This window comes from Schistocerca cancellata, chromosome 3, assembly GCF_023864275.1.
Source record: "Schistocerca cancellata isolate TAMUIC-IGC-003103 chromosome 3, iqSchCanc2.1, whole genome shotgun sequence".
Classification (NCBI taxonomy): domain Eukaryota; kingdom Metazoa; phylum Arthropoda; class Insecta; order Orthoptera; family Acrididae; genus Schistocerca; species Schistocerca cancellata.
In genome coordinates this window covers 436,218,158-436,244,658 of record NC_064628.1, presented here as the reverse complement: position 1 = coordinate 436,244,658, position 26,501 = coordinate 436,218,158, and the positions used below count along the sequence as shown (strand labels likewise).

The window sequence follows — 26,501 nt, the reverse complement described above, 5'->3', positions numbered from 1 at the left end:
AGCTGCTGCAGAGTGAAAAGCTTGCCCAGTCTACAAAGATGATGGCTTTCAAAACACTCTTACTAAAATGTTGCTCAGTTGTGTGGGATCTGTACAAAACAGGACTAACAGGGGATACTGAACTTGTGCAAAGAAGGGCAACATGAATGGTCACCTTTGTTTGACCAATGGGAGAGCATCATGGGGATGCTGAAAAAAGTGAATGGGCAAATGCTTAGATTAGATTAATACTAGTTCCATGGATCATGAATACGATATTTCGTAATGATGTGGAACTAATCAAATTTTCCAATACATTACATAATTAAGTTAATATAACAACTTCTTTTTATAATTTTTTTCTTTCTTTTTCTTAATTTATATCTAAAAATTCCTCTATGGGTTAGAAGGAGTTGTCATTCAGAAATTCTTTTAATTTCTTCTTAAATGCTTGTTGGTTATCTGTCAGACTTTTGATACTATTTGGTAAGTGACCAAAGACTTTAGTGGCAGTATAATTCACCCCTTTCTGTGCCAAAGTTAGATTTAATCTTGAATAGTGAAGATCATCCTTTCTCCTCGTATTGTAGTTATGCACACTGCTATTACTTTTGAATTGGGTTTGGTTGTTAATAACAAATTTCATAAGAGAGTATATATACTGAGAAGCTACTGTGAATATCCCTAGATCCTTAAATAAATGTCTGCAGGATGATCTTGGGTGGACTCCAGCTATTATTCTGATTACACTTGAAGACAGACACTAAGTATCCCTTGAAAGCCTACTTATTAAGTTTAAAGAAGCAGCTTAATGTGTTGAATCTACAAGCACATACACCCTACTACAGTCCCATATGTATCACTCCTACAGGAATTACAAATATAAGATTAGTGTAATTACAGCTTGCACAGAGGTATTCAAAGAAGCAAACTTCCTATGTTCATTACATGAATGGAACAGAATGAAGCCCTAATAACTGTTGCAATGTAAAGTAGTCTCTGATATGCACTTCATAGTGGCTTGCAGAATATGGATGTAGAAATGGTGTACATCTGCAAGTATAATCTATTGCTGTCTTATATTTTACTACATTAGAAGTGGCTGTGGTACAGGAACAGAATATATTTGTACAGTATGGTTACTATTTCAGTAACTGCCTCATATTTACCACATTAAAGGTACAGAAACAGGTGATAACTATGTGTAAGTGTGTGAAGATGAAGCCGAAAAACGCTTCTAAATCGGTTGAAAATATAGTAAACAACACATATGAAGGGCAAATTTGCATGAAAATAACGTTTGTGCCCAAAACCAAATTCGATGTAATATTTCGAAACCGTGTACGCAAAAATGTGAGAACTTCTCCGGTTATAATTGTTGGAACTAAGACTGACTTTGATTTATGGCCACACACACACACACACACACACACACACACACACACAGGCGCGCGCGCGCCCAGCAAAATTGTTTCCACTTCATTTACTGAGCGGACCGAGTGTCGCTGCAGTCCGAATCTGCCTACAGAGAAGCAGACATTAACCGTTTACTTTATTTCTTGCCTAGAATTTGAAGTCTTACGAAATAAAAAGAAAAAAAAATCAACTAAACAGCGCACTTGCATCAGGTTTTTTTAAACAGGTGGCCGTGAGTGATTAGTGCTGTTGTGGATTGTTCTCTCTCATTTCGTAGTCCTTCGACAGTTCACAAAAAAATCAAAACGTTTTCCATCACTATTTCAGCCAGTTTGTGTCCATCATTTCTGCTGTGTCTGAAGCGTTTCGAAGTGGAACTCTAATTTCAGGGAAAAGGTTTTCGGCTTTAGCCTTCCGTACCTCTTTTCCAGCTGGCATTAAACAAAATAAGAGAGCTGTTAAATTTACGAGGATGACACCTAGGATGAAATTTTTTGTAAAGTAATTGTGAATATGAATTTACTATGTCTATTTTCCTTTTGTCGTTGAATTTTGGCACCTGAAAAGAAAACACTGCGTTTAAACTGCCAACTCGACCGAAGCGACAGTGCGAGTGCAGAAGTTTTTCACCAGTGCAGATAGCAAACATTTAATGACATAAGTACAGAAAACATCGTAAATTTATATTAGTCATAATTACTAGGTTTAATTTCATCAGAGATATCTGTCTTCTGATTTTTTTCGTGGCAGTACACCGTACTGCATAAGGTACCGTTACTTCTGGAGAATAAGATGTTTTCATGTGGCGGAAGAAGGCAGTCAGATTTATTCAAGTGTCGTGAAAATGACAATGCATCCTGTACCAATGGTTATTTTCTTAAATAAAACTAACTATTTGAGTACTGTGTCGCTTCCACTGTCATCTATACTCAACTACCTGTCACACGTGTACACACAAAAGGAAATCAACAGACCTACGGTACAAATTGAGTCAGTCAGTTCATCAATAAAAAACCTTCCATACACGACTGACTAGCACACTCCTAGCCTTGGCAAAACTTAAAACACCGGTACTTATAAACAACTGCGAATTAAACTTTTCAACGCACTAAGTCACTTTCACAAGCTGTCTCACTAGACATTTTCAGGATTGTAAAAGGATAAACAATTGGCTAAAATTCGTGGGTGTAAAAGTGGAAGACCTTAAATTGTGACTCTGCTGTTTAGTATGGTTACACGCTATGGGAATTACAGAAATAAACCTTGTTTCTATATTTCCACGACACTGAAATTTAGCATTGAAATGCGTCTGACACAGTAGAAATAAAACGCATCCAGCGCATGGAGACGGTTTTTTACTACTGATACTAAACAAAAATAACGTGCTGTTTCGGTTTCTGATTAAATTACAAAGCAACGAATTACCCTTCTCTACATGCGCGCAGTTGTAGCCCTAGTGCGCGGGACGGATCTACGCGCTTTCCGACAAGGCGAAAGAAAAAGTGAACAAAATATAATGTAATTTGTCACCGATGAAAAGTGAATGTCAGCTGATCTAAACGGCTCAGAATCATTAAAAGCAAAACAGAAAAAATTAACGAGGTAGAAGTTTAACTTTAAAAATCAAAATTTGGTGAGCGAGGAAAATAATTGAACATCTGACTTGTGTTTAATTTATGATGTGTCCTTTAACTCAACGCAGAACTTTTCCGTTAAATTCTCCTACCAGAGGTCCAAAGTATGCGTATGCTCATTAAAGAACTTCGCAAATAAAGGCGTCATATCAAGATAGTGCAACGTGAATTAAGCATGGACCAGACTGAAGTTCAAGTATTTCGAATCACAATTCATTGGTTATAAAATACGCTTGACTTACCTTAATCATAGACCACACGCTCTTTCAGAAGGGCTAGCTGTCAGCGAGTTTTTATACAATTTCATGTAACCTGCCGCAGGTGCTCAGACTATACTTTCTGACTCGCTACTGTGAAGAGTGAAGATGAACTGAGTGTGGGCGAAGAGAAAAACGTCAAGCGCCGGTTCCTTTGCAGCACGCAGCATCTGGAACGTGTAACCTAGAAGACGCTTAATAAGAGCGGCTCCCGCCTTAATTACGTCCCGTTTCCCGCGGGCAGCTAGATGATTTGCACTCTCATTAGTTTCCTCGGGAATAATAAGTCTTTTCAAACATCAGGGATTATGTGAACCTATATTTGAGTCACTAATGGACGAGGTTCACGGACATTACACGCTTAATTACACATTTCAATGAATTACATGCTCTGCATACACCTGCAGAGATGTATAGGAGGAGTCTTCCGCATTTTGACGTGCGCACTTGTAATGTTGTTTGGCTTTGTTCTGTCTCATATTTCTGTGTAGTTCTAGTACACTGTTGTGCAAAATTTATGGACGGAAGTAAATTTTGCATGATGTGTCACTGCCAAATAACATAGCTCGATGAAACATCGGTCAAACTTAGAAAGAACTCCTACAGTATACAACACGCTCCCATGCTGGCCACAAGGTTAGTAAAAAGTTCTTGTGGTAGGGCATTCCACTTCTCCACCAGTTTGATTGACAGCTGCTGGATGGTCGTTGGTGCATGTGGACATACTGTAGTACAACTCCCCAATGCATCCCACACATGATCCAAGGGACTTAAGTCAGAGAAAGGGGGACGCCAGTCCATTTGCCAAATTACCTCTTGGTCCTTGAGTTCGTCCACCAGCACTGGACCACCAAAACGATCGTATTCAGCAATGCTGGATATACCCTCATATGGCAAGAGGTGGGAACATGTCATGCGCCCAGGAACATTGTCCCTGTGGTTATCAACACAAAAGCAAATAGGAATAACACACAAAGGTGTTTGACTAAAAATGAAAATAAAAATGCAGGTGAACTAATATGAACAGTATGGTGAATGATTTAATGTAGCCACGACAGCCATAAACCCATGACCCAACATAATAGCCCAAATATATAAGCCTACTAGCTAAGTTATTCAGCTTGTTAAGGAGGATAAAAGTTTAATTGTGATGATGATATACAATTCAACAGTAGGGAAAGGAAGAGAAGAAAAAATAGTAGGTGAAGAGGGACTGGGGGCGGGAGGATGGAATGAGAGGGGAAGCTCCATGGTAGAATTTTTGACAAGCACAATTTAACCATGCTAACACTTGATTTATAAATAATGATATGGCGTTTCTATAGATGGAACAGACCAGAAAACACCTGAAAGGTTTCAGATAGATTATACCATTGCAAGACAAAAATTTCAAATTGCTCTTGGGTGCCCAGCCGGATGCAGCTATTTATGAAACACAGTATTTCAACAGCATATTTTGCCATCATCTTCAAGTAACACCTTTAGAATGTGCATCTTCACTACATTGCTCTTCCTTTATACTCTTATTACTCCTCACCCCTTCACCTCACTTTCTGGCTAGACGCTATGCCAGGTGACAGGTGGGGTGGCAGTGGGATGTGATCACTTAATGTCGGGCACGAGCTCCAATCCCTTAATGCTTCTGCTGTGCTCATTAGATGCAGAAGTGGCTCTCAGCCGATGTTGTCACTTCTGTTGGCTGAGCGCTATGCAGGGTCCTACATTTCACTGGGACTGAAGCAACTGTCTTCATAAGCCACTCGCACAACAACAACTAATGGTACAATGTAATTACTAATGATGAGGTCTTTCTTAACACTTTTGTTTGTTCGTATTTAATCAAGACCCCTATAGCTGTGCAACCACGAATTTTGTGGGTTACTTGAATTTGGCATGTCTTCTTCTCATATAACTAGTCTTACCTGTTATGGAATAACAGCACAGTTTCACAGAATCACCACATAAAAATGCTGTTGTAGGATTTATCCTTAAAACAAATACCCAGAAGCTGCTTTTGGCAGTTAAAAATTAGAAGTTCACCAATCTTCAATTGCTGCCTTAAGATTGTTCTGGTGAGGACCAGGTCTCTTACAGTCTCTAGCAATGTTTACACACAGGTAGTTAGCACGGCATGTGTATGTGGAGCTTAATAGTTAGCTCTTCAGAAAGCAAAAGTACATATGGTACAGATGAAATTATCATAATTTGCTTCACATGCAGTTAAGGAAAAAAGGTCACAGAACTATTACTATAGCTACAAATATCATTCCATTGAATCACAATAGTTATCTTTGTGTCTGTTGCTCATACATATAAAATATGTTCTCTCGGCTTGAACTAAATGAATGGAGAAGGCAACACAAATTGTTCTTGAGGCTGAAGCTATTGCAGGACAATGAACAGACTGACTGAAATATGGCATGAGGTTTGGCCTTATGAAGCCCTATTGTTCAACTTCTTTAATTTATAATAGTTTACAAATTCCATAGGTAAGAATGTTTGGTTTTTACTGTCTGACAAGATTATTATATTTTGTTTAAATATTGTTTGGTATGAGCAGCAGCAGCTAATTTATGACTTCTTCTTCTGTGGCGCTACAGTCCAGGATGAACCTTAGCCTTCCCAATGAGCTTCCGCCATCCATTATGGTCATATGTTATTCTCCTCCAGTTTCTGCATCCGAGCTTCTGTAGGTCTTCTTCCACTCCGTCCAGCCATCTTGCTCAAGGTCGACCTCACCCTCTTTGTCCTCCTGGATTACCAAAGAGAATCTTCTTTATCACCTCAGACTCCTCCATTCATGCCACATGACCAGCCCATCTTATCCTTCCTGATCGTATGATTTTTGTTACAGGAGCATCGGCATATATAGTGTACAGTTCTGAATTGCAACTTTTCCTAAATTGTTCTCTGTCATATACAGGGCCAATTATTCTCCTCAAAACTTTCCTGTCTTCTTTCTCTTTTCAATGACTGAAAAATCTCAATCGCATGCCAGTTAGCTATGTCCAGAAATGAGATATTAATGGTCAACATGTTCAAACATACCACAAGATAATAGAGACATGTACATGAATAGAAGAACTTTGTTTTTATTTTGTGTGCAGCAGTTGTCACTCCATACACACAGCTTTTTCTTTGTTGAGATGCTAGGTACCTGACTGAGAAATGCAAATGAACAGGATGTGATTTCATTGCCTACCCTGCCTCCTTCCATCTCATTTCACATATACATAGTTGCAACACCGGTGTCATCCATATGTACACCAAAATTATAACACGGGAGTTGCTGCAGACAGAACACATCTGAATGTGTAAGGAAAGGTGTGAACATAACCTGCTGGAGATCTATGAATAGAGTTCAAGAATTACTGTTTGGTAATGTTGCAACAAATGCGTCAGTTCTTAACTATGACACTGCCCTTTCACCTTTGTGATTGTGAATTCAAGTTCTTGCTTATCTTTCTCAGTGTTCTGGTGGTTTGCCTTACCTCCTAGAACTAATCATTCACATATTTGGCATGTATCAGATCATGGCTTTCTGAAGGATACGCATGGAAAATCCGCAAGGAGAACTTTTCTATAAAATTTATACATCACAGTACTATTGGAACATTTTACTTTGAATGCAGTGAAGAGCCTGTTCAGATTGAGATCAGGGTTTAAGTACTCTTTCGTTGTGTGCTTTCTATTGTGCTGACTCAATCTCTAGGCAACACGTGAAAGTGAGCCTCAACAATCTGCCAATATTCATCTGTGTATTTTCTACTAAATGCTCCATCTCTTTTGTCCTTGAAAACATTGTTAATGGTCTTTTTCTTCTTTGCCATCATCTCTAATTTTTTTTCTTTGAAATACCAAAAACATCCATAAAAGTCTTCTTACATAACTGTTTATGTGCACCCTCATCATCAGGAACCATGAAAACCAACGTGCACTGGTAGTAACTTTCCTCTGGATTGGCATACTTTCCATTTCACCAGCATTCTCCTGGAATAACGTCCATGAACCCCATGTCTGCTCACATTGCTGGTAGAGTGTAGAAAACAAGTCTGTCTTATGTTACACTGACAAAGAGTCACAATAATACCCACATTTGCAGTTAATCTAAAACCAAATATTGTGACACATAGCAATATTACAGTGCCCACTCGGTTAGCCATGTGGTCTAATGCACGGCTTTCCGGATTGTGCAGGAGCGCCTGGTCCCAGGCACGAATCTGCCCGGAGGGCTTGTGTGGTTTTTAGGTGGTTTTCCATCTGCCTCAGCGAATGCAGGCTGGTTCCCCTTATTCTGCCTCAGCTACACTATGTTGGCGATTGCTGCGCAAACAAGTTCTCCACGTATGCCTACACCACCATTACTCTACCACACAAACATAGGGGTTACACTCGTCTGATGTAAGACATTCCCTGGGGGGTGTCCACCGGGGCCCAAACTGCACAATAACCCTGAAAGAGTTGTTCGATGTGGGGTGGCGGAGGGGTGAAGTGGACTGTGGTAGTCGTCGTGGAGTTGTGGACCACTGCGGCTGCAGCGGGGACGGAGCCTCTCCATCATTTCTAGGCTCCCGATTAACATACAAAACAATACATTACAGTATTATATGATGAGTTTTCAATAATATGAGTCTCGCGTATTTTGTATCATTGTTAATACTGTAGAGTCTTGCACAATGGGAACCAAGAAGAGGATTTTGTTTGGCGGCCGGTATCGTCTTTCTACAACACAACTGCACACATGTACTAACAGGGTTCTTTATTCATAAGAACAAGAAGCTACTTATCTTTAAGCAAGTTGTTGTAGTACACACTCTTCTGTAATGGTTCACATTAGCCTCACTGCTGCTGAAGTGCAAGTCCCGCTACAAACACTAAACTCTTGTAGTCGGTGACATGACCTGACAGATGCCAACTAGAATAGTGACTGAGCTAGTAACTGAGCTGATTGCAACTGTGACTGACTCTGTCTGCAACTGGGCTGACAGTCTGTAACTGACTGGGCCCTCCGGTCTGTGGCGGCGATCTAAATAGTGGCGGTCGAGAGGGCGTTTCTTGCAAGTCTGTCTTTGGCCTCTCTCCTGATAGGCGTGCTTCTCCTGCACCTACTATCGATCTTCTCCCAAACTCTCTGCTGACTAGTGTGCTGGTGACAGCTTATGCCAGCACAACATAGATACTCTTATTGTGGAGCAGTAACATTTGATGTACTCATCCCGTGTCTGTGTGCTTGGCTGTTGCTTGGGAGGTCTTTCTTTTCCTTTTCCTGTCTTGTGTGATAAACCAGACATTTTCCTTTCTTCTCCAGCACTCTCTTACTTACACTTTCACATTGTCTCTTCATTGCTTTTGGACAATCACAGCATTCAGACTTACAACGCATCATAACCTCAGCCACCTTCATTAACAAACGTCAACTGATGGAACAGCAATGTGCCAGTTGCAGGACGTGGACTTAGCACATATCAACATTCCTCACAGGTTGAATGCCATCTATGAGCAGCCATAGAAAACTAATAGGAGCATGTACGGACATGGCACTTCTCGTCGTGTAACAGCCTTGACATGTACCCCCTATTGACAGTAGAATCTCCTTTTTCACAAAAATGGTACTTAACCCCTTTTGAATTTCTAGGTTTCAATTTGCATAATGTTTGCTTAATGTATGAACTATAAAATCAGAATTTCTAAACAAAAATTAGCAAAAATTTCATGCAGACCTTTTACATGAAATGGCAGTGCATAAAAAGTACAATGATGGAAGTCAACCCATTTTGTAACATATTGCGCACCTAGAACAATTTTTGACTGTCTGCACAATCTGCCCTATGCATGCCTTTCCACATTAACATGGTAGACAACCAGGTTATCGATCCCTAAGTCATCTTTCTTCATACATAATAGTGCACACATTCTTAGAGGTGGCCAGAAAAAGTATTTAATGTTAAGGTGAGCCAGAATTATGCTGATTTTGTTCAATAGTTTGCTGGTGTATAGCAGTTATGCCATTGTCTTATTCTCCTAATTGTGTTTTATTTGCTGGGCCTGTACTTCTGCCTCAAAGGATGTTGGGTTTGCCTCATGCTACAGTCATTTTATTTGAATGTGTCCTTAAGGTGGCTGAGCTTCCAAGTATGCTTTCCAACACTGTGCAACCTTGTGGGCCAGTATGCTTAGCACACCCTTGTGCTGTAAAGGATGATGGCTGCTGGACATATAGGTCCAAATTAGTGTGAGTGGCTTTCCTGTACACAGCATCCAATAGTATAATCTTCTTTGCACTTGGCTAGGACATCCAGAAAGGGGAGTTCACCATTGTCTTCCACCTTTATGGTGAAACTGATGCTGGGGTGCAGAATGTTCAGATACCAGCAGAACTTCTGAAGTATTTTAAGCTCATGTGGCTGCACCACAAATGTGTCATCAGTATATCTAAAGACACATATTGGCTTCAGGGTAGCTTTTTCTTTCTCTTCAAAATTATTTATGAAAAAGTTTGTCACAACTGGTAACAGAGGACATCCCATGGTGACACCATCCATCTGTTCATAACTGTTGTCGCTGGAGAGTAGCCATTGTGGGGCTGAATCCTCGATCATCTTGAGGGGAATGAGAAGCAGCACTGTGGTGAAATGGAATCACATCAAAGCTCTCCATAAGGTAATGGTTACAAAAACGTAGTTGTGACAGCTGTTGAATGAAACGTGCAGAGTTCCTGATGCCATGCTGACATTGCCTGTAGACTTATTGGAAACCAAGCGAGGTGCCGCAATGGTTAGCACACTGAACTTGCATTCAGGAGGATGATTGTCCAAACCCCTGTCTGGCCATTCTGATTTCCCTGAATCGCTTCAGGCAAATGCTGGGATGGTTCCTTTGAAAGGGCATGGTTGACTTCATAATCCAATGGGACTGATGACCTCGCTGTTTGGTCTCCTCCTCCAAATAACCAACCAACCAACTTCTTGAAGAACAGTTTAAAATGCTGGCATGCCATACTAGCCATACTATTTTCTAACAAATTTAATTACTTTAACTCAACTTCATGACACACTGAAGGCACTGATGGTCACTGCTATAATTGTTTTTGTGGTTTCTGAGTAACGTTTTTCATTCTCTCTCTTTCTTTCTGCCCCCCTCCATCCTCTTTTTCTTTAAATTCTAGACTTTTCATTGCAAAGTTGAACCAAACATGTTATTTGACACTGGCCTAAAATTTCATGACTAGATTGATCTAACTGCAAATATGAGCCAGCAAAAAAGTAACATACCAGTTTATGGTAAAAAAAACCTTTTCCTTTGAATGTGAAGGCGATTATCAGACAATAATGTGTGTCTCATACAATTCTATGTGGCATAACACTAACATGGGAGTAGTACTGAAGTATCCTGCACTGATCCTCCCCGTGGTGTAATACAATGAATTTTCTGTCCACGTGAAAGGAACACTGCTGACTTGAGAAAACAACTATCTGGAAATGTGAGCCTTGCCCATATAAATTTGGTGTGTCATATAATTCTCAATGCTTAGCTACTGCCATAGTGGCTACACTCAAGACTCTTAGCAAAATGATTATCATCCAGTTTCAGCTTGTAAGGATAATTTTATTATATGAGTAAAACATGTATTTTGTAAAGGTCGTTGTATATGATTTTAGTAGTTCTTTACCTACCATTATTACTGCAACAACCTGTGTCTTTTGGTCCATATTGGTTTACTGCAGTTCATTATCCACCATTACCTGAATTTTATGAGAATGCAAAATGTAACTAACTTCAGAAAATAACATTAATAGCTGCTAGACTGCATTATTTGTAGTACTTCCTTTTTTGCCTTTAGCTCACATTATTTTAGCGTTGTTATAGTAGGTTATCCCATTTGTTACTTAAGTTTTATCTGCACTGTCTGAAGTATAATACAACCTCTGACAATAAAGTTCAGTGAATGAAGTCGGAATGGTTGGTCAGGCAACACTGGCAACTCATAATGCTGCACCTGTGTAGTGGCTGGTGTTGCAAACCTGCCCCCATCGTAGTTCAGTTGAGCATCGTGTGTGTTCCGTGTTAGACCTATTGGACGAAGTGCTTGTTTAGTGCGTTGGTTCTGAACTCAGAACAGGACAATGAATGAGCAAAGGATCAATTTCAAGTCTTGTTTTAAGCTTGGCAAGACACTGAAAGAAATGCATGCAATGCTGGTATGTGTTTATGGGGATCAAGAATTGTTCATGAAGTTTGTGTATAAGTGGTTCACCCATTTTTGAGGAGGCCGGGAAAGTGTTTCTGACAATCCCCATAACAGACAACCAGCGATCACTGTCAGTGATGAAAACATTGAGAAAGTGAGGACATTAATCACGAACAACCATTGATTAACTGCGCGCATGAATCGTGAATCCATGCGACAAATCCTTACCCAGGAATTAGGGAAGAGGAAAACATGTTGTCGTCTTGTGCCACATCCCTTGACTGAAGATCAGAAGTAGCCACGTTTAGAGGTTTCACAGGATTTTGTCGAAATGGTGGATGCGACACCCAGTTACTTGAATCATATTGTCACTGAGAATGAAACCTCTCCAGTACGAGCCTGAAATGAAATGGCAAAGCATGGAATGACCTTCTCCGACATCACCTCGTCGGAAAAAGCTGAGCCAAAAAATCACACCTCAAAACAATGCTCATCACCTTTCTCAACAGTCAAGGCATTATCCACAAGGAACTCCTACCTGAGGGAATGATGTTGAATGCTATGATACGTTGAAATTTTTACCTGTTTCAAGCAACATCTAGGCATGGTACGACCCCAGTATGCACAACAAGGTTCCTGGTCTTTTGTTCATGACAACACTCACCCTCACACAGTCAATATCGTCAAACAGTTCCTGGCAAAAAAGGGGATGGTGCAACTTGAACATCCACCATGCTCGCCGGATCTCAATCCTCCAGACTGCTTCCTATTCCCTCGACTCAAACTCACTTTGAAAGGAAAGAGATTTGATGATATTACTGACACCCAACAAAATGTGACGCGGCTTTTGAAAACCATTCCAAAGGGAGACTTCATGCAAAGTTTTCAGGGCGTCTCTGGCAGAGCTCAGTGGTGCTTAGTTATGGGAGATGACTATTTCGAAGGACAGTAAGGTAACTGTAGTTCACAGTTCATCTAAATGTTACAGGACTATTCACTGAACTTTATTGTCAGAGGTTGTACTTTCTTTGACCCTCTACTCCTTTACGTAGGATTGTAGTGCCCGCCCTCCCTCCCTATTTTTCCTTTTCAATCTTCCCCAAACATACTTATTTCTCCCCTACAGAATTTAAGAATACTGATTTTTACTTTCATTCTATTATCAGTAATCATAATTCTGCACCCAGAACATGAATACTGGCCAGCTTTTCTTTCCCTTTGTCATAGTAATAATTTCCTTAATCAAATTTCAAATTTTGTACAATAAACCATTTTTCATTTCCTTTGTTTTTAAACAAATTAATGCTAAGGTGAATGCTTTTTTATGTGTACAGACCCTTTATTCTTATGCTGCTTCCACAACTGCATGAAGCTGAATGCTGATTTTGCACTTTGTTTTCTCAAAAAATCAAATAATCAATCCTCAAATTTGATGCATCATACTGATTTTAAAATCTTGTTAATGCTGTGCAAAGAACATAAATGGAAAAATACCACAGAAAACAAAACCATAATCAGAAAAAGTATCTAACTAGGTGATCACTCATGACCATCTTGTAGACATCTGTTTAAGGAGTTGGGCATTCTGGCTACTGCTTCACAATTTATTTATTCCCTCATGAAGTTTGTTGTAAGTAAACCACTACAGTTCAAATGGAAGAATGGTCTACATAATTACAATACCAGAAGGAAAAAATTACACTCACCACTCCACATTAAGCTTGTCTTTAGCACAAAAAGGAGTGTACAATGCTCCAACAAAAATTTTTGATCACTTACCTAGTAATATAAAATGTCTGACAGACAGCAAATTAAAATTTGAAAACAAACTGTGCAAGTTTCTCCTTGACAACTCCTCCTATTCCATGGAATATGTAGGTGATCAGACAGGATGCTTACATACATGTCATCTGTCAGAGTCATATCTAGACATGTCACTGGCTCCAGATCACTCCAACCGCACACGCCTCACACCGCTACATAGCCTCCACCAGCTTGAACAGTCCCTGATGACATGCAGGTTCCATGGATTCATGAGGTTGTCTCTACACCTGTACACATCCATCCACTCGATATAATTTGAAATGAGACTCGTCCGACTAGACAACATGTTTTCAGTAATCAACAGTCCAATGTCTGTGTTGATGGGCCCAGGTGAGGCATAAAGCTTTATGTCATGCAGTCATCAAAGGTACCTGAGTGGGCCTTTGGCTACAAAAGCCCATATTGATGATGTATTATTGAATGGTTCACATGCTGACACTTGTTGACGGCCCAGCATTGAAATCTGCAGCAATTTGCAGAAGGGTTACACTTCTGTCACGTTGAATGATTCTCTTCAGTCATTGTTGGTCCCATTCTTGCAGGATCTTCTTCCGTTTGCAGTGATAATGGAGATTTGATGTTTTACCGGATTCCACCCCACTTCATCGCTACCTCGGAGATGCTGTTTCCCATCGCTTGTGTGCTGACTATAACACCTTGTTCAAACTCACTTAAATCTTGATAACTGCCATTGTAACAGCAGTAACCGATCTAACAATTGTGCCAGACACTTGTTGTCTTATACAGCTTTGCAGAACGCAGTGCCGTATTCTGCCTGTTTACATATCTCTGTATTTGAATAAGCACACCTGTACCAGTTTCTTTGGCACTTTAGTATAGCAGTCTCAGTGAAAAATGGCATGACATTTTAATCATGTTTTGCATTGAGCAAGTGCATGTAAGTAAAACTTCTTGAATTTTTCTCTAACAATTCTATGTTTTTGTGCATGTCTTTAAATAGTGTTTTTGGTAATTTGATTTGTGCCTTATGGACAAACAAAGGAAATGCAAAACAATGTTAATAGTTACATTGGAATTTACAAGTTGAAAAGATACTTGTTTTATTACCTTTATGTGTGTGATGTGAGTAGTAACTGGATCCTATAGTGGAATCAACTGCATATTATGAGTCACCACATACCACTGCAGTTTTGGAATGAGTAGTGAGCCAATGTGCCGGTACATTTCCAGTTTCTTTAAGGTCATAGTGGCTTCAGTGTTGAGTTGGAACTTCACTACAGGGCCATTTATCACATACGCCATTGTTATCTCGCGGAGAGTTGCGTCTGTTGTTATGATCTCCGACCTGTTTGTGTGCAGTGGTGTGACAACTGTGGTTCTCTTGATTGTTGGGTGAGAGGCATACTTGAAATATGACCCTGCTGTTGCACGCAAAACAAATGACATTGACAGTGATGTTGTTTATGTCTAGCCCAACAGTTTGGACACAATTTTCTTGTGTTGACCTTTCTGGGTCATACATTTAGTGTCACAGGATAGTAAATTTTATGTGCTTCTCCTCACTGTCTATAGGACTGTCAGTAGGCTTCACACTGATTTTTTGCTTATCTTCCATCATTTTAGAGTATGAATCACTAAACTACTGAACTGGCTACTTTTTCACGCATTGGGATAATATTATGCTTGCTTGGTGGGCAAGGTGGTGATGATGAATGCTTGTCATCATCTGACTGATGCAACCAACTATGGCTAATAGAAACTTTTTGTAGCAGAAGTTTCTGTCTTTGAATGAAGCTTATACCACCATTGCTCTCTCATGAGCTCAAGCGGTATTTGAAACTATGGCAAATGTTATGTCTGATGACTGTATACTTTGGCATTGCCCTCTTCATCTGGATCCAAAGCTGAGAATGACATATACAAATAAAGAGTAAGAACGGGATGCGACACACAGCTCAAACTGAATCACACAGATGTGTTAAACCTTGCAGGATCAGCAACCCAGATGGCAAAAGTCTGCTTGCATTGCTTACCAGTTTTACTGAAATTACATCTTGCTGCAACTACATAGTAGCTAGTCACCAAATACCAAATTTCTTTAAAATTCGAACTACTTAGATCAGAGAGCAGTCACAATTTCTGAGCCACTTTATTCAGCTTGATACCACTCTGCAGTAGATGAGGATAAACTGACGTGCTTCATAGTGAAAAAGAAATTGACGGAGGTAGACCACCTAACTTTCACTTGTTTAGTTGAAGCAAGCATACAGTTGAGAGATAGACACCAGACTAATCAGTTGTTGATGCTGAACCAAGGACTTTGGCAATTCTTTGTGTTCAGCCAACACCTCTATTTGTCTAATACATAATTTGAAAATCTTTTAAGCCATGCTACTCACTGGTCTGACGCACAGTGAGAAACATCCTCATCACCTCTTTCCTGCCTGACACTGCAGACAAAAACAATCCACACAATCATTCAAGAAGCTGCAACCAAAGGAACATTAATAAAATTTCAAGCAGTCAGTAATTATAGCATTTACAAAGTGAATGGCAAACTGCAAATAAACTCCTGAGCACTGCAAATGTCATTGATAAGCAAGCTCTTTCCTTTCAAAGTGCAACTGGACAACAGTAAACAATGCAGCAAGATAGATAATGCACTGATCAATACGGTGGATAATTGTAAGCTTCATATGACACAATGAAGAGCTGTGCTACCTCATACTGATGTATTTGTAAGCAGCCAGGCATCAGGTGACACGGCCATGGCATATGACATATGGCCTCCTCAACAATGTCATCAGATATTAGGATTACTGTATGGCTCAGGTACCTCTGATTCAAACTCTTACCAATACTCAAACTAGACAGGGATGCTGATTCAGTTTATGTGCTGATCAGAAATAAAAAAATTATGATGATGAACTGGAATCCTAAAAATATCTATGTGCACAAATGATTAGTATATAAATGAGAATATAATTTGTGCTCCAATGCCATTGCATTAGAGGCAGTAATAATCAACAAGTGTAGTTCACAAATTTATTCTGAGGGGGAAAAAAAGAGACAAGAAAAAAATCTTACAAATAACTTTTTAGACAATCTTGTATTTCTACATATAAGAAATGATAAAGTAAATACATTTAGAAAATAACTCCCAAGTTATCACACCATCTTTGCTGCAAATTCCTTGTTTTGTGTTCGAATATTCTGAAGAACAGAATTTTCATTGTCTTCTTTTAATAATTCAGCTTGGAAGTCCAGTACAGCCCTAATTCGTTCCTTTACTTTTTGTACACTTAGAGCATCACACTGTACAGAAATGGGAATCACATCATGAAACTGCAACACCCTTCTTGGGAGACTATCTGGTTCTAGCTCTTCCATGTCTGTTAAAAGTTCAGTACATTAAATAGGTATTAATATGCATATTCTGCTGTTAATAAAGTAACCATTCAAACATAATTTTAACAAAGACAATTGTTAAGGTATTTTGAGTATATAATAATATCGTAACAGACTAACAAACTGGGAATGTAGCAATCTAGACTGTATTGTAACAAACATGGAACAATGTACCCTTAAGATCACCTTATATATTTTTTCAGAAGAAAACTATTGTATTTTTCTAAGGCAATTTCATCAGTGTAGTATGTCGAAAGATAAATCAGGAATGCAGATGAAAGTTGTGCACTCAATTAGGGACCAAATATGGAAGTAAAATGCTACGGAATCACTACTCAGGGGTAAAAGAATTTGAAAGATAATGGTTTAGCACCGTGTCAGCAGTGAGGTTGTTGGAGGCAGAACAGAAGTTCAGAATTGAGAAGGATGGGAAGGAAATCATCCATTCCTTTCCAAAGGAGCCCGGCCAACATCTGCCTTTGGCAATTTAGGGAAACTATGGAAAACTTAAAGCTCGGTAGTTGGATGGATATCTGAACTGCCGTCCTCTCAAATTCTTGCCAAGTGTCTTACCTCTGCACTGTCTTACTCATGAGGGATCTCGTGCTCATATACATTATTATTATATGAAACTATTTTTCTTGATTTCCTTTTTTAAGTCTTATGTTACTTTTTCACAAAACTGTAGGGCAGATTTACAAGCCGATTTATGATTTGGTAGGGAAAACTACTGGCAAGTGCTGTGCAAAGAGACTTGATGCACGAACACTACCAGGCAATCAACTAACAAGGGAACTGTCCAATCTGACATGTAGAACCAGCCCTGACATTTTTTATACAGGAAGAATATACTGAAAGAAACCCAATGTCAAAATTTCCAAATTCCTAGCTCACCATACAGCTGGCGAATTGTATACTCTTGCCGTTGCAGACAATATATGCGCAAGTGATTTCGTAGGCTTTTCTGGCACAATAACTTCTGATATCCTTCACGGGAAGAATATCAATATATGCGCAACGTGGTGGGCACATGCCCTTGACTGACGGCCCATCTATAAACAGATAACATGGCACAATGTGATCATAATATGTAAAGTGAATTTCAGTTTCTATTGATAGTTTCTCTGAAATAACTGTTCAGAGTTACTATTCGCTTAAATTTGCACCTCATATAATATACATAATAATTAGCAGTTCCTCTGTGATATCACTCTATGTTAACAATGGAGATAAAACTGAATTAATTTTCTTTGTGATTCTTGGCATATACTTGCTATTAGCATCTGTCTATGTGCAGGTTCCTGAGTTTCACAGTAATGTGGAATCCAATTAATGTTTTCAACCTTGCAAAGATAAAATATGAAAAACATGGTACACAACTGAAATCACTTACTTCTCCTGAAGATCTATACATGCGTTATTTATTAGTCAATTTCTTGGACATTCATTGCAATGTGGCAACATAGAAGAAATAGAAAATAACCAGACAATTCCATGAATTGTGGTTTGAATGATGATTCTGCTAATTACCGTATTTTACAGACAATAAAAAGCACCTCAATTTTTAAGCAATTTTTAAAAAAAATATTATTTTTATTATTAAATTGCAAAGCTAGGCAAAAGAAATGAAAAATTCTGAGTTTATAAAACTGAATTAATCTTTAAAATCCCTGAAAATCATCATCTGAACTTTTCTTCTTCTTCTTCTTCTTCTTATTCCTCTTTGTCATCACATATAAGATGGTCTTCACTGCCATCGAGAGTGTTACTTATGCCACACTTTTTTAAATGATTTAACAATAATGTCTTCTCTCACTCTAGACCATTACTATTTTATCTCCTGAGACCCTTGTTTGATTTTAGGTCATTTTAAAGCTCCCTTCAGCATGACTCCTTGTTGGGTTTAATCCATCACCCATTTGTTCCATTCCTCTCTCATATATACTTTAAATGGTTTAGTTATCGAGACATCAAGAGCTTGTAATTGTGAAGTAAGTCTCCAGGAATAACAGCAAGCTCTGTATTTCCCTTTATCAATTTCTCTTTCACAGAATTTTTCAAATGACTACTAAACCGATCTAGTACAAGAAGAGAACTCTTCTTCAATAAAGTACTTTTCCTTCTCCCTCACACTCTGTTAATCCATAATTTCATACCAGCCTTGTCCATTCAACACTTGTTACGCATCCATAATTTCATAACAGCCTTGTCCATCCAAAACTTGTCACGAACATGAACAACAACTCCAAGTGGTATTTCAGAAGGCACTGTTTTGCTCTTGAAAATGATCATTGGATTACACTTAGTATCATCAGCACAACATGAATGGACAACAGTGTAGTGCTTTTTTTCATGTCCACTTGTTTTATAGTCACAGTTTTAACGCCTTTCTTGGTAACAGTCCTGTTACTCAGCACATCAAATGTTAGAGGAGTTTCATCCATATTCACTATTTGGCTTAGTTCCACACTGGTTTTCTTTTGATATTGGATAACAAAGTAATGGAAAGATAATATCTTCTCTTCATACTCTTGTGGCCTTTTCTGAGATATTTTGGTTTTGGTTTGCATACTATGTCCATCACACTTCATAAACCTGTAGCACCAACCAACTCCACTCTTGAAATCTGTTAAGTTCCACTGTAGCACTAGCTTACGAGCGTGTATTTGAATCATTTTTGTATTAATTCCAATGCCATTTTGATGGTGTCCTTGAATCCATTTCAATAAGTCATCTTCTAGTTATGGCCATTTTGCATTCAGACCTCTTCCTCTTTTTTTCAGTTCATCTTTACTAGCCTGCTAATCGAGAAGGTTTTTTTTTTTTTTTTTTTTTTTTTTTTTTTTTTTTTTTTTTTTTTTTGGGGGGGGGGGGGGGGGAGGGCTGAAATGCTGCTCAGGTGCTCTCTGTTTCCACGTTCTTCTGTGTATGCTATTACTTTCAATTTATAGCCCGCATAATATGAATACCTTTTATTTTTTTTCCATTATGAAACTACTAACAAAAATATTGTATTGTTAGGGATAACACAAATCTAGCAAGCTTGTGAATCCCCGCAACTCATGTTCATCACATTGGTGTGCTGCTGCTGCCAGTTGAATTTAATATTGCCAGTTAGGGACAGGTTTCCCACAGTATTGAATGTAAGGCCATTTTTAAGACTGGTAGAATTTTAAATCAAACACTGGACTTTTTATATTAATTTTACATGAATTCTGGAGGCAATTTTTCAAAGAAAAAATGCATCTTACAGTCCATAAAATACAGTAAAGTCCAAAACAAAAACAGAGTACCTTCCAACCTTCATGTCATCCTCAGCCAACAGGCGTCACAGGATGTGGATATGGAGGGGCATGAGGTCAATTCATTGCTCTCCCGGCCATTGTCAGTTTTCATGACCACAGCCACTACTTCCCAGCCAAGTGGCAAAAATGAGTAACTTTAACATTAAAAAAAAGATACCTGTAGTGTGCCCTAACAGCTAAAATTTTGACAGTGCTCTTCTTTCGGTGTATTTTAGTTGCATGAAAAATTTCAGGGTAAGCGATAGTTTCTCATAACTCAAAGGAGGAAAATGAAAGGTACTTATATGTCTAGCATTATTTTATGTAGAGTAAATAAAAATAATTCCAACACAGAACTTACAGGCCAGGGGGTGATGCCACAATTGAAGTATAATGCTGGGAAAAAAAGATCATGATTGGAATAAAGAAGACTGCTGTGATTATTAGAATTCTTTATTGGAGAACATGATCGGTTTCACAAATTTAATTTGCATCTTCAGGTGCTTCACTTAATACAAAGAGATAAAAGAACTTATCAGAAATTCAGCCATGCCAAGAAACAGACATATAAAAGTGACAAAGTCTGTGTCTACTTACAATCAAAAGATTAAAGGTTCTTTATAAACCTGATAAATCCATTCTACATCTACATCTACATCTACGTCCATACTCCGCAAGCCACCTGACGGTGTGTGGTGGAGGGTACCTTCAGTACCTCTATCGGTTCTCCCTTCTATTCCAGTCTCGTATTGTTCGTGGAAAGAAGGATTGTCGGTATGCCTCTTTGTGGGCTCTAATCTCTCTGATTTTATTCTCATGGTCTCTTCGCGAGATATACGTAGGAGGGAGCAATATACTGCTTGACTCTTCGGTGAAGGTATGTTCTCGAAACTTCAATAAAAGCCCGTACCGAGCTACTGAGCGTCTCTCCTGCAGAGTTTTCCACTGGAGTTTATCTATCATCTCCGTAACGCTTTCGCGATTACTAAATGATCCTGTAACGAAGCGCGCTGCTCTCCATTGGATCTTCTCTATCTCTTCTATCAACCCTATCTGGTATGGATCCCACACTGCTGAGCAGTATTCAAGCAGTGGGCGAACAAGCGTACTGTAACCTACTTCCTTTGTTTTCGGATTGCATTTCCTTAGGATTCTTCCAATGAATCTCAGTCTGGCATCTGCTTTACCGACGATCAACATTATATGATCATTCCATTTTAAATCACTCCTAATGCGTACTCCTAGATAATTTATGGTATTAACTGCTTCCAGTTGCTGACCTGCTATTTTGTAGCTAAATGATAAAGGATCTATCTTTCTGTACATTCGCAGCACATTACACTTGTCTACATTGAGATTCAATTGCCATTCCCTGCACCATGCGTCAATTCGCTGCAGATCCTCCTGCATTTCAGTACAATTTTCCATTGTTACAACCTCTCGGTACACCACAGCATCATCTGCAAAAAGCCTCAGTGAACTTCCGATGTCATCCACCAGGTCATTTATGTATATTGTGAATAGCAACGGTCCTATGACACTCCCCTGCGGCACACCTGAAATCACTCTTACTTCGGAAGACTTCTCTCCATTGAGAATAACATGCTGCGTCCTGTTATCTAGAAACTCCTCAATCCAATCACACAACTGGTCTGATAGTCCATATGCTCTTACTTTGTTCATTAAACGACTGTGGGGAACTGTATCGAACGCCTTGCGGAAGTCAAGAAACACGGCATCTACCTGTGAACCCGTGTCTATGGCCCTCTGAGTCTCGTGGACGAATAGCGCGAGCTGGGTTTCACATGACCGTCTTTTTCGAAACCCATGCTGATTCCTACAGAGTAGATTTCTAGTCTCCAGAAAAGTCATCATACTCGAACACAATACGTGTTCCAAAATTCTGCAACTGATCGACGTTAGAGATATAGGTCTATAGTTCTGCACATCTGTTCGACGTCCCTTCTTGAAAACGGGGATGACCTGTGCCCTTTTCCAATCCTTTGGAACGCTACGCTCTTCTAGAGACCTACGGTACACCGCTGCAAGAAGGGGGGCAAGTTCCTTCGCGTACTCTGTGTAAAATTGAACTGGTATCTCATCAGGTCCAGAGGCCTTTCCTCTTTTGAGCGATTTTAATTGTTTCTCTATCCCTCTGTCGTCTATTTCGATATCTACCATTTTGTCATCTGTGCGACAATCTAGAGAAGGAATTACAGTGCAATCTTCCTCTGTGAAACAACTTTGGAAAAAGACATTTAGTATTTCGGCCTTTAGTCTGTCATCCTCTGTTTCAGTACCATTTTGGTCACAGAGTGTCTGGACATTTTGTTTTGATCCACCTACCGCTTTGACATAAGACCAAAATTTCTTAGGATTTTCTGCCAAGTCAGTACATAGAACTTTACTTTCGAATTCATTGAACGCCTCTCGCATAGCCCTCCTCACACTACATTTCGCTTCGCGTAATTTTTGTTTGTCTGCAAGGCTTTGGCTATGTTTATGTTTGCTGTGAAGTTCCCTTTGCTTCCGCAGCAGTTTTCTAACTCGGTTGTTGTACCACGGTGGCTCTTTTCCATCTCTTACGATCTTGCTTGGCACATACTCATCTAACACATAATGTACGACGGTTTTGAACTTTGTCCACTGATCCTCAACACTATCTGTACTTGAGACAAAACTTTTGTGTTGAGCCAACAGGTACTCTGAAATCTGCCTTTTGTCACTTTTTCTAAACAGAAAAATCTTCCTACCCTTTTTAATATTCCTATTTACGGCTGAAATCATCGATGCCGTAACCGCTTTATGATCGCTGATTCCCTGTTCTGCGTTAACTTTTTCAAATAGTTCGGGTCTGTTTGTCACCAGAAGGTCTAATATGTTATCCCCACGAGTCGGTTCTCTGTTTAACTGCTCAAGGTAGTTTTCAGATGAAGCACTTAAAAAAATTTCACAGGATTCTTTGTCCCTGCCACCCGTTATGAACGTTTGAGTCTCCCAGTCTATATCTGGCAAATTAAAATCTCCACCCAGAACTATAACATGGTGGGGAAATCTACTCGAAATATTTTCCAAATTATCCTTCAGGTGCTCAGCCACAACAGCTGTTGAGCCAGGGGGCCTATAGAGACATCAAATTACCATGTCTGAGCCTGCTTTAACCGTGACCTTCACCCAAATCATTTCACATTTCGGATCTCCGTCAATTTCCTTCGATACTATTGCACTTCTTATCGCTATAAACACGCCTCCCCCTTCACTGTTCAGCCTGTCTCTACGGTATACATTCCAATCTGAGTTTAGGATTTCATTACTGTTTACGTCTGGTTTCAGCCAACTTTCTGTCCCTAGTACTATATGGGCATTGTGACTGTTTATTAATGAGAGCAGTTCTGGGACCTTTCTATAGACGCTGCTGCAGTTTACTATTAGCACATTAATATTGTTATTCCCTGTTGCATTTTGCCTACTCCTACCTTGCCGCGTCTCAGGAGGCGTCTTGTCGGGCCTAGGGAGGGGATTCTCTAACCTAAAAAACCCCCATGTGCACTCCACACGTACTCCGCTACCCTTGTAGCCGCTTCCGGCGTGTAGTGCACACCTGACCTATTCAGGGGGACCCTACATTTCTCCACCCGATAGCGGAGGTCGAGAAATTTGCACCCCAGATCTCCGCAGAATCGTCTGAGTCTCTGGTTTAAGCCTTCCACTCGGCTCCAAACCAGAGGACCGCGATCGGTTCTGGGAACGATACTACAAATTGTTAGCTCTGATTCCACCCGGCGAGCGAGGCTTTCTGCCTTCACCAATTCTGCCAACCGCCTGTACGAACTGAGAATGACCTCTGAACCCAGACGGCAGGAGTCATTGGTGCCGACATGAGCAACAATTTGCAGTCGGGTGCACCCAGTGCTCTCTATCGCCACCGGTAGGGCCTCCTCCACATCTCGGATGAGGCCCCCCGGCAAGCAGACAGAGTGAACACTGGCCTTCTTCCCCGACCTTCCCGCTATTTCCCTAAGGGGCTCCATCACCCGCCTAACGTTGGAGCTCCCAATAACTAATAAACCCCTCCCCCCGTGTGCCTGCTCGGACCTTGCTGAAGGAGCAGCCACATGTCCACTCACAGGCAGAGCGGGCGATGCCACACGGCCAGCCTCCACATTGACCCTCCGCCTCGTGCGCCGTGAACGCCGCTGAACCCGCCACTCCCCTTGGGGAGAGGGTGGCCCAACCGCGCCCGGTACCCGCGAAGATGTCTCGACAGCAGGGACAGTGTGTGAAGCATGTAACACATGGGGTGTACCCTGCGACGCACCAGACTCCCCACTGCCGCTACACTCCGAGGCAGCAGCCTGAAGACGGCTGACCGCGGCCATCAACACGCTCAGCTGTTCGCGAACAGTGGCCAGCTCCTCCTGCGTCCGTACACAGCAGTCACACATCCTATCCATCCTAAGGAATCAATTTACTGAAGAGAGTTGTTCAACCTTTAACTAGAGTGCTAATTCAGTAAAGGCGGCTGTTTATTCACTAAACTGGGTTTGCTAGCCACTTCTTGTAGAAAACAATGAAAATCGCACTACCTGTCTCTGGACTGTATTGAAAACAAACACTAGCACTACTGGCACTATGGTTGACTAAAGGGACTCTCTCTGACTATATTCAAAACAAACACGAAATCTATTGAGCACTATTAATAGCACCCGACAATTAAAGCTTCCTAAAAGCAAATACACACGGAAGAAGAAGTGACAAGTAAGAAAAATACAGTTAATACTTAAATTAAGGTAGCTCGGTGCACAGCAGACGTGAAGCAGATGGCAGTTACGACGACACTGACACTGACACTGACTATGGCTGACTAAAGGGACTCTCTCTGACTCTATTCAAAACAAACACGAAATCTATGGAACACTATTAATAGCACCAAACAATTAAAGCTTCCTAAAAGCAAATACACACGGAAGAAGAAGTGACAAGTAAGAAAAATACAGTTAATACTTAAATTAAGGTAGCTCGCTGCACAGCAGACGTGAAGCAGACGGCAGTTACGACGACACTGACACTGACACTGACTATGGCTGACTAAAGGGACTCTCTCTGACTGTATTAAAAACAAACACGAAATCTATGGAACACTATTAATAGCACCAGACAATTAAAGCTTCCTAAAAGCAAATACACACGGAAGAAGAAGTGACAAGTAAGAAAAATACAGTTAATACTTAAATTAAGGTAGCTCGCTGCACAGCAGACGTGAAGCAGACGGCAGTTACGACGACACTCCCAACATTTATGTCCAAGTATTTAAAATTTCTGCCACCAATCTTCAAATACTTCACCAGAGTAATTTTCTAAATATTTTAGAAGAATTAGAGATTTATTGAGCACTGAAAAGAGCTCCAGAAAATACCCTCAACTCCCAGACAGATTTATGTCACAGAAACATTCTACCCAATTGTGATTATTTAAGTGAATGACATTTTCCAGCCCTACCACTGTTTTTTATTAATGTAAAAGGCTTTTCCTTTGTGAAAACAATTCTATCAATTGTAAGGACACTGCATTGACTAGTGCTGGCATGTAGGACCCTTTGAAATTAATTGTAACAGTAATGCTGACTAATGTGACTCATAAACAGAGTATATTATTTCTGACTATTGCAGTTTGGTGATTTAAAATGTGCAGTCAGCCCCCAACCTTTCAGTCAAGGTATCTGGTTAGTTAATGTTTGTGTCACTGTGCACACATGGCTTTCCACATAGGCCTCACTACAGATTGCAGTTAGTTGGTCTGGCAACAGCAACTCTTTCTCCACAGGCGGTCTACAATGGAGGTAAAGTGTGATACTATTGACAACTGTTTCTTTTCTAATGCTACCAGCTCAGCAGTTCTGCTGAGTATTTTAATTATTTTTTATTATATATTATTTTAATACTGACTACATTCTTACTTTGATGTTTTTACTGGGTTGTTTTTAGGTTGGGATGGTCTTATCCCTCAATACATTTTATCATAGATGCTCACATATTTGTGAATCAGAATTTTTAAATACCTGGATATAAATGTTGGGAATGGCTTTATTCGGTGTAAATAGAACCTTTAATCTTTTGACTGTAAGTAGACACAGACCTTATCGCTTTTATTTGTCAGTTTCTTGGCATGCCTAAATTTCTGACAAGTTCTTTTATCCCTCTGTATACAGTGAAGCACCTGAAAATGCAAATTTAATTTGTCAAAGCAGTTGTGTTCACCAATAAAGAATTCTAACAGTTGTAGTGGTCTTGTTTATTCAAGTCATGGAATATTTCAGCTGTGGTTGCCCTACATATAAAGTAGTGTGGATAAAAAAAAAAAGACAGTACACCCTTTTAGAGGTTTTCAGTTCACTTGAGATTTATTGTTGCAACAGTGCCTATGGAGTATATGAAAGAATTGCATTTACAGATCAATAGCACAAGCAGTTCTGACGTAGCACATATCATACCAGCAATGCAGGCACTGACTTTGTCCGCAGCTCGTGGTCGTGCGGTAGCGTTCTCGCTTC

The 26,501-nt window shown here is 39.9% G+C and overlaps 2 protein-coding genes across 2 annotated transcripts in view; both read right to left on the bottom strand.

Annotated features, from left to right (window-relative positions):
- The window catches only part of LOC126175178 (uncharacterized), a 55,322-nt gene extending 51,928 nt beyond the window's left edge, over positions 1–3,394 (bottom strand). The window contains exon 1 of the mRNA XM_049921769.1: positions 3,272–3,394. Within this exon, the coding sequence (XP_049777726.1) occupies positions 3,272–3,280 (9 nt within the window). The 5' untranslated portion in view covers positions 3,281–3,394. The remainder of the gene's footprint in view (positions 1–3,271) is intronic.
- A 12,929-nt stretch (positions 3,395–16,323) lies between these two features.
- Positions 16,324–26,501, bottom strand: part of LOC126175177 (GTP-binding protein 10 homolog) — a 71,491-nt gene continuing 61,313 nt past the window's right edge. The window contains exon 7 of the mRNA XM_049921768.1: positions 16,324–16,651. Within this exon, the coding sequence (XP_049777725.1) occupies positions 16,428–16,651 (224 nt within the window). The 3' untranslated portion in view covers positions 16,324–16,427. The remainder of the gene's footprint in view (positions 16,652–26,501) is intronic.